Raw genomic sequence first — 8,646 nt, 5'->3', positions numbered from 1 at the left:
AATCGAGATTTAAAAATACCAAATATTCTTTCAACCACGTTTCTTAAGGATGCATGACGATGGTTAAACAACTCTTTTGCATCTGGTTGTTGTGAATTTTGACCAGAATATTCTTGTAGATGATATCTGACACCACGATACGGAGCTAAAAAGTTTCGACGATTTAGAAATCCACAATCTACTACATACAACTTTCCTGAAATATAGTAATAACTTATAAAAGATACAATAATATATAGCACTTGTCTTGTTGAAAAAAACATATTTACAATATAAAGACATGTACTTATCTTCTAGAACTGGTAGTCGATTACTGTTCCTTGTGAAAGCATCATTTAATACTTTTGAGTCATGAGCTGAACCTTCCCATCCACTAATCACATACATGCATGCAAGATCAAAATTACAAGAAGCCAACACATTTTACAATATAACACCTTTTCTGTTACAGAAAGAAGGTGTTTTTTTTTGTGATACCATTGCAAGGATATGTGTACCATCAATAGCTCCAACACAATCCTAAATAAACAATAAAGTTTTATATCATGAAAGATAATGAAAAAGCAAAAACATAACTTTATGAAAGATATACTTTAAAATACAGATAAAACTTCGTACTTTCTCTAATTTTTCTAGGCACTGCAATCTCGGGCTTAGCCATTACACTTAGAGCAATTTGATTAAGAGTCAGCAACACTTTGTGAAAGTTCACGCTTGTTGCAAACGTTGACCTATTAAAAGTGTCTTTTGTATAACAATACCTTGAATTTTGGCCGACTACTAGAAGGAAAGTTGCAACCATTTCTTCAACACTAATATATTTCGTATCGCATAAACTTGTCAGCTCCCGGAGTTGTTCACATAACTTCAGAAATATTTGTGGATATATTCGACACAACTGTCGAAAATGCATAAGGTTTTGCTTTTGCACATTTTCTATAAAGATTTCTCTGCCTCTTGTGATCGCACGACGAATAGAATATTAAGGTCGATGTCGTAGGCATTTCCTCAAATACAACATCCGAAAAGAAATCAGGAGCACCAACAAAATAATGTCAGCATCCAACTCGTCATCATGTAATACATTTCTTTCTGTTTCTTCAAGGACTTCTTGATCTCCATGATGGGCTCGATACATGTTTGAAGATGTACACCTGTGACACAAAAATATAACTCGTAAAACTCTTCTTACAAGCAAATGACATGATAATTAAAAATTCAAGCAACAAAAAGGTGGGGACATGTGTTGAAATCTCATAACGAGAAAGTTGAAAAATATAGTTAACATATAAAGTTAAGAAAATACACTTACAAATTTATCAATGGTGCGCCATCTCTTTCCCTTTCTCTTGTGTTCTTATAGTTTTGTACTTTTATTATATGTATATTTTATATTTTTATTTTATGTAAATTTTATGTTTTACAAACACACATATTACTTTTTTTTTATGTACATTTTACATTTTCAATATGAAAACTGTGAGATAAAAGAACACATGAATGTTCGTAGAGAAAGTGTATATACATATATATATTTCATGAGTCAATAAATTGTAAGAATTCTAATAAGATATGATAAATCACCATTTTCGTAAAACATTTAGGTGAACATATTTTTTTGTGAGTCAAGAAATTGTAAGATTTGTCAAATCACCATTTTTCGTAAGAACATTTTACATGGAAGCTTTCTAAAGTGGATTCATAGATACAGCTGTGATATATTACAAAAACTTTTGTGACTCAAGAAATTGTAAGATTTCCAAAAAATTTAATCGAAGATTTGTCAAATCACCATTTTTCATAAGAACCTTTAGGTATGCATTCTTAACGAGTTCAATTGTTCATCTTAGTAAATAGGCCGATTTTTATTACACACCTATAGACCAGACTCATCAAATAATAGATCCAACTACAGATACCTATGGCGGGCATATCTATTGTCTGGATTCAAGATCTAGTTAATTACTCTAGATCTAGCATTAGGTATAACTAAAGATGAAGAATTCTATAGATAACCTAGCAAAAGGGGCAATCTACTAAACCATATGAATCCCTAATGAGAAACCCTATTCCTAACAAGCAGATTACTCAGGCATATTGGATGAAGCAAAAAACATGGTTGAATTAAAAAGCATAAACACAGTAAATAAAGAGGGGAAAAGAAAGGAACTCTTCACTGTATATAGATCTGAATGAAAACTCTGAAGAACAAGGGATGAATAGCTTATGTCTCTCACAATAGGTTTTTGCAAAGAACTTGATAAAAGACTTGATAAAAGAAACTTAGGTCTAAAAACAATATATATATATAGACCCTAAAAACGTCCAGGGACTAATAATGTAAATAGAGAAATCTTCTGGGGCAGACTTGAGCTTCTGGAAACTCAAAAGCATATAGGGTTTTTACGGGGCCAAAACTGGTGTCGATCGACACCAAGAGTGTGTCGGTCGACACTCCTCGCTGATTCCTGAACCAAAATCGTCCTTAGCTTCCTTTTCCTTAGGTTTTGCTCCAAAATGTGTCCTTATCTCCATTGTTGTCCCATTGCATAGAATACCTGAAAAGACATTAAAAAGACTCGAGAAATAACATAAAGAATCAAAATCCTATACCTAAATTATAGATAAAATTGGTGAAAATCGGGTTATATCACCACCCAATTCAGCTTCGTATGAGAGATGGATAGGTAAGTGTTCCATAACATCAAAAAATAATGGTAGAAAGATCTTTTTCAAGTTACAGATGATTAAAACTATGTTCTGTTTGAGAATTTGAACGCGACTTGTCTGTAAAGTTCTCAAACATAGGTCCCGGAAAAATGTTACAATTCCTAAAATATATGTGCAAGTTAAATGATTAGATAAAAAAGTGTTGGAAAAAAAATAGTAAGTATTATACCTCATAATGCAAGGTGGACATTTTAATCAAGGAGCTCAGCAAAGATAAATGGAAGTAGTCGCTCCAAAAAAACATGACAATCATGACTCTTCATGCCTGAAAACTTTGAATTCTCCAGATCTACACAACTAACCAAATCTGAAGAATAACCATCTAGAAATCAAACATCATGTTTCACACATTGAAATAAACTCTGTTTAGCTTCTTCTGTCAGTGTATACGCTGGAATTGGAGCTTTACCCTTACTATCAATGTGTAAGCCTGGCCGAGAACAAAATTTCTTAATATCCAATCTTGACATGATGTTATCTTTTGACTTACCCTTAACACTCATGAGAGTGTTCATGATGTTGTCAAGAAAATTCTTCTCGGTATGCATCACATCAATATTATGTCGAAGATTGAGGTCCTTCCAGTAAGGCAACTCCCACAAGATGCTTTCCTTGTGCCAATTATGTTCCTTCCCATAGCCTCGCATCTTCTTTTCATGACCGTTCCCACCAACATCCTTCGTTTTTGGTGGATTTACACTAGCCAACCGCTCGTACTAAACTTGCTCCCCTGTCAAAGACTTGGGTGGATACTCGCGAGAAGCATCTCTTCCTTTCAGAAAGTCTTTTTTATTCCTACAGGATGGATGACCATGAGGAAGAAATCTATAGTGACAATAAAACCAGCATGTCTTCCGTCCATTGGGTAGATAAAAAGACTTTGTACTTTCCATGCAAACTGGACAAGACAATTTACCATGAGTAGTCCATCTTGATAATATGCTATACACCGGAAAGTCGGTAATCGTCCAAAGTAATACAGCTTTTAGATTAAAATTCTGACTCAATGAAATATCGTACGCATCGACTCCAGTAGACCACAACTCTTTTAGCTCCTCAATAAGATGTTGGAGGAAGACATCAAGACTAGCTCGAGGATGATTTGGTCCAGAATTCAGAATAGTAAGAAATAAGTACTATGTATTCATGCACATACCAGGGGGTAAATTATATGGAGTGAGGATCACAGGCCACAACGAATGATTACAAAACATGCCAATGGATTGAACCCATCAGTACACTACCAGAATGCATCAAGAACAACAAGGAAAAGTAAAGATATATACAAAGATAGATATGGGACTTCCTCCCAAGTGAGCTTGTTTTAAGTCTCTAGCTTGACTCCTCACACTCAATAGGCTTAAGGAGAATGATAGAGAGGAATTGAAATCTTCTCTTCTTCATTTGTAGATACGACATTGGACTTAGCATGCTCTCTTGACAAGTATGTAATTGAGTACTCAATGGCCCTTTCCTTGTAAGCTTCTTTTATTTCAAGTGGGTAGTCCTCTTCTTCAGACCATTCTGAAACAAACTTCTTGCTTGGGATAGCTTCAATGCCGAGTTGAGGTCGAATATCTTCCCTCTACATTCTACTCACTTTATCCCTAAGTTCCTCAACAGTGTAAGCTAGCTTCTAGTTGGTTTCTTCTTGGAGATGAGACTTCCTTTTGAGTTCTAGCCAATCAACTACAGAGAGTGTACTAGATCGAGTGGTTGAGCTTGAAGGTCGTGTTGGAGCTAAACTTGGTTGCTTTACTCTTTCAGTCTTAAATCTTTCTTCCTTTATCACTCCTTCGATCCCAAAGGTTTGTCCCTCTATGGTTGATCTTCTTGGAGTTTTCTTGATGTCAAATTTCAACTTGATATGCCTCCCAAGGTTGAGATCGACTTTCCCATTTCTGACATTTATCACAGCTCCTACTGAGGCCAAGAAAGGTCTTCCTAAAATTAGAGGATCCTTAGATTCATCATCCATCTCAAGCACAACAAAGTCAGTATGTATTTCTACTTCATTGATCATTATAGGCAGATCTTCTAACAGGCCAAAATGTCTCCTTTCACTCCTATCAGCAAGAATCAAGGTTAGGTCGCATGGCTTATATTTGACAAATCCCAGCTTCCAGGATGACTGAAGCTCTTAAATCACATAGACAGTTGCTGAAAGCTAGTTGCCTAATAGAGCATGGTAAAGTGAAAGATCCTGGATCTTCCAACATTTCTTGAACAATCTTCTTCTGGATGATTCACTACACTCGTGACTTAATGCCATTGTTCCTTGAATTTCTTTGATCCTCTCTATAATCATGTCCTTCACACGTTTGAGTAAGTCCGATATTAGCGCAAGACAGTCTACTAGAGGCATTGTGATTTCAAGGTCCTTCAATGGTTTTTCCAAGAGAGCTTCATACTTCTTTATCAGTTGCTTCTTGAATCTCCCTGAAAATGGTAGTGGAGGCTTGTAGGGTGGAGGAATAAAGACTTTATCCTTGTTTTAGCAACGACATGCTTTTTAACAGAAAGAGGTACTGCTTGAGCTCGGGATCGACTACTACGATCGAGTATGGACTCCTCTATTGCTATTTCAGTTGGATCTTCACTCTGAACGAAATCCTCTCCTTCCCGAACTTCACTATCCCCAGTGATAGAGGTAGGGGCATGTCGAGTTGGCAGCTCTTGATCATGGCAGATAGTGATGGCGTGAGCAGTGGCATACTCCTTAGGGTTTTGGATTGCTTTCCTTGGAAGCTCGCCTGGGTTGTTGGTAATAGATGGTGAAGCGGGGATGCCTTCCAGATATCCTATTCTAATGCCCAAGGATTTGTACTTGCTGTTAAGTTTGATGAAGTGTCATTCAACTTTATTGTGTAATTCAGCCAACTTCTTTGCGATTTTGATTGCTCATGTGGCTTGGCCTTGAATTATCTTCTGCAGAATGGTCTTCCTGTCAGAATCCTGAAGTGTAGGGGCTTGATGTTGATGTGATTGGAAACCAGGTGTTGGTTGTTGTTCATAATTGATATGGTTCAAATTACCCTAGAACTACTCTCTCAAATAAGAGATCAATTTGCAGTATTTAAGAATCGAATTCACAAAGTTTGTTTGTTCAAACAATGAGTTGAATGTCAAGATTAAGCTAGTAGGTAATGATTGAAATAGTAAGAGAACAAAGTAAGAAAACAGCAAGTTGATTGTGTTGTAAACGATTAGGAAAAGAGCTAGGAACATGGTATTCTCAGGAAATTATTGGTTAGTAGATCTAATGAAAGTTAGGTTGTTATCGAACAATTCTTAAACTCAAACTTTAATTATGGAATAACCGGTGGCGTTCCACGAAACTCCCTATATCTATAGCTAAGAATAACCGGAGAAGCCAAGAGATTATTAACCTAAATATGCATTCTTAACGAGTTCGATTGTTCACCTTAGTAGATAGGCCGATTCTTATTACACACCTATAAACTAGGCACATTAAATAATCGATCCAACTACAGATACCTACGGTGGGCATATCTATTGTCTGGATTCAAGATCTAGTTAATTACTCTAGATCTAGCATTAAACATTATTAAAGATGAAGAATTTTACAGATAACCGAGCAAAGGGGGTAATCTACTAAACCATATGAATCCCTAATGAGAAACCCTATTCCTAAAAAGCAGATTACTCATACATATTGATTGAAGTAAACAATATAATTGAGTATGAAAACATAAACACAGCAAATAAATTAAGGGAAAGAAGGGATCTCTTCACTGAATTAAGAACTGAATCAATCTCTGAAAACACTCGATGAATAGCTTATGTCTCTCTGTAACAGGGTTTGCAAAAAGCGTGATAAAAACTTGATGATAACTTTTTTGATGAAAACTAGGGTCTAAAACAATGTATATAAACCCTATAAAACATTTACGGACTAATAATGTAAATAAGGAAGTCTTCTGGGCCAAATTTCCTATTCTGTAAACTTGAAAGCGTCTAGGACTTTGCTGGGCCGAAACTGGTGTCGATCGACACACTCTTGATTCCTGAGTCCAAAAACGTCCTTAGCTTCCTTTTCCTAAGCTTTTGCTCCAAAATGTCTCCTTATCTCCATTGTTGTCCCAATGCATAAGATACCTGAAAGACACTAAAAAGATTAGAGATATAACATAAAGACTCAAAATCCTAACCCTAAGACATAGATAAAATCAGTGAAAATAGGGATATATCAATAACCTCCCTGGAACTGTTGCTTTGGAACAAACCCCTGAACTTGGTTGTAAGGAACAAACGTTTTGGGTTGTTGTTGTTGGTGTTGCTTAGGTAGACTTAGTCTTGTGGGTTAGCTACATTGGTGCTTCTATATGACAGATTCGGGTTGGATGTGTAATTGTTGTACCCTTTGTTGTAGCCACCTTGGTTCGGAAGATAGCTGCTTTCAGCACACTGATCATTCTCCCTTTCTTGCACTTGGAATAGTTCATCTTCAGGGGCGAAGTGAACATGCTTCTGTTGCACTTGAAGGAGTTTGTCTATTTTTTCATTGAGAGTTTTAATCTTTTTGCGGTGCTTGTCATCAGAGTCAAAGCTGGTGTGGATGCTTCTGTCATAATCATCATTGTAATTACCATCCGACTAAGCCAATTTTTCAACTAGCTCCTATCCTTCTTAAGCATCCTTGTTGAGAAAGCTCCCATTTGAAGCGGTATCAAGCAGCATCCTTATCTTAAGCTGGACGCCTCTTTAGAGTGTGCTGAGAAGACAAGCCTGCTTAAATCCGTGATGAGGGCATTTGGTTTGATAACCCTTCAAGCGCTCCCAAGCGTCACAGAAGGCTTCAGTTTGCTTCTGAGTGAATTCGGATATCTCATTCCGGAGTCTTGTAGTTCTGGAGTTGGAGAAGAATTTTGCCAAGAAGGCTTCCTTGCAGTCATCCCAAGTTGTGATTGAATTCTAGGGTAACGTTTTTCCCATAGATTGGCTTTATCTCCAAGTGAGAAGATGATACAAGACTCGGTGGTGAGCTTTGTATCTGATAGAGATGGTGGCTTCACAAGCTGGCGGTCGCTTCTCTCTTGTGAAGGAAAGATGGTCGATGATGGAGATTTAACACGATGGCGATCACTTCTCTCGTGTGGGATCTAATGGAGGGGAAGTGCTGGCGGATTGAAGTACACCACAAAGATGTGATAAGTCTCTAATACAGTACACGAAATTAGTCTTGGTGAATCACACACACAAGACAAAGAACGAGCTTAATCTCTTAAGAACACTTAAAGAGAAGAAGTGAGAAAATGCGGTTCTTTATTGATAATCAAAGGTAAAAATTAAACAACTGATGTAGGGTGACTTTATAAGAGTCCTTCAGCTAGCCCTAGGGCTGAAATTAAATGTAAAAACGCAACAAGGAAGCAAATAAAATCAAAACACAAAAACCATTGTTTTTAGAAAGAAAATAAGCTAAAATAAGGAAACTAATTAAGTTCTCTTGCGGAGCACGATTGAGGGCGACTCTAGCCGTTGTCTGGGCTGTGTGGACCTACAAAGATAATATGAACTGAATAAACCTTACCTAGATGTTTTTTAGGCCCAATAGATGTCGCCTGAGTTACTTCTTGTAGTACTTCTAGAGGTACTTTTGGAATCAAGTCTTGTGCTCGTTTGTTGGCTGGTTCCTCGAAGTAGGGGTCTTTCTGGAGTTCCTCTTGAGTAGTTTGATCAATGTCTTCGAGCTTTTCCATGTCCTTGATGTCTTGTTCTTGATCTTGACTCTCTCGATCACTTTCAGAGATGACACTTGAACATCCATCTATTGAAGCTCCAAAGTCTTCTCTTGGTTTCTAGAGGTCCTCGAACCTGTCAAACGATATTTCATACCTGGGGGAGTAGTTCGTTCAAGACTCATTTGGGTGAATGCTTCAGCAAGCTTTTTTC

General features: G+C 37.0%; 1 protein-coding gene and 2 pseudogenes across 3 annotated transcripts; 1 reads left to right on the top strand and 2 right to left on the bottom strand.

Annotated features, from left to right (window-relative positions):
• Positions 1-280: 280 nt before the first annotated feature.
• On the top strand, positions 281-986 carry AT3G33187 (Defensin-like (DEFL) family protein; the record flags this gene model as incomplete). Its single annotated transcript, NM_001035720.1, has 2 exons — positions 281-348; positions 788-986. 2 exons carry the CDS (start codon positions 281-283, stop codon positions 984-986), a joined length of 267 nt encoding a protein of 88 aa, NP_001030797.1.
• Positions 987-2,644: 1,658 nt separating this feature from the next.
• AT3G33185 lies at positions 2,645-3,970 on the bottom strand (annotated as a pseudogene; the record flags this gene model as incomplete). Its single annotated transcript has 1 exon — positions 2,645-3,970.
• Positions 3,971-4,093: 123 nt separating this feature from the next.
• Positions 4,094-7,712, bottom strand: AT3G33181 (annotated as a pseudogene; the record flags this gene model as incomplete). Its single annotated transcript has 1 exon — positions 4,094-7,712.
• Positions 7,713-8,646: the final 934 nt, after the last annotated feature.

This window comes from Arabidopsis thaliana, chromosome 3 (assembly GCF_000001735.4).
Source record: "Arabidopsis thaliana chromosome 3, partial sequence".
Lineage (NCBI taxonomy): Eukaryota > Viridiplantae > Streptophyta > Magnoliopsida > Brassicales > Brassicaceae > Arabidopsis > Arabidopsis thaliana.
Note: the sequence above shows the minus strand (reverse complement) of the source record. Positions and strands in the feature narration are given on the sequence as shown.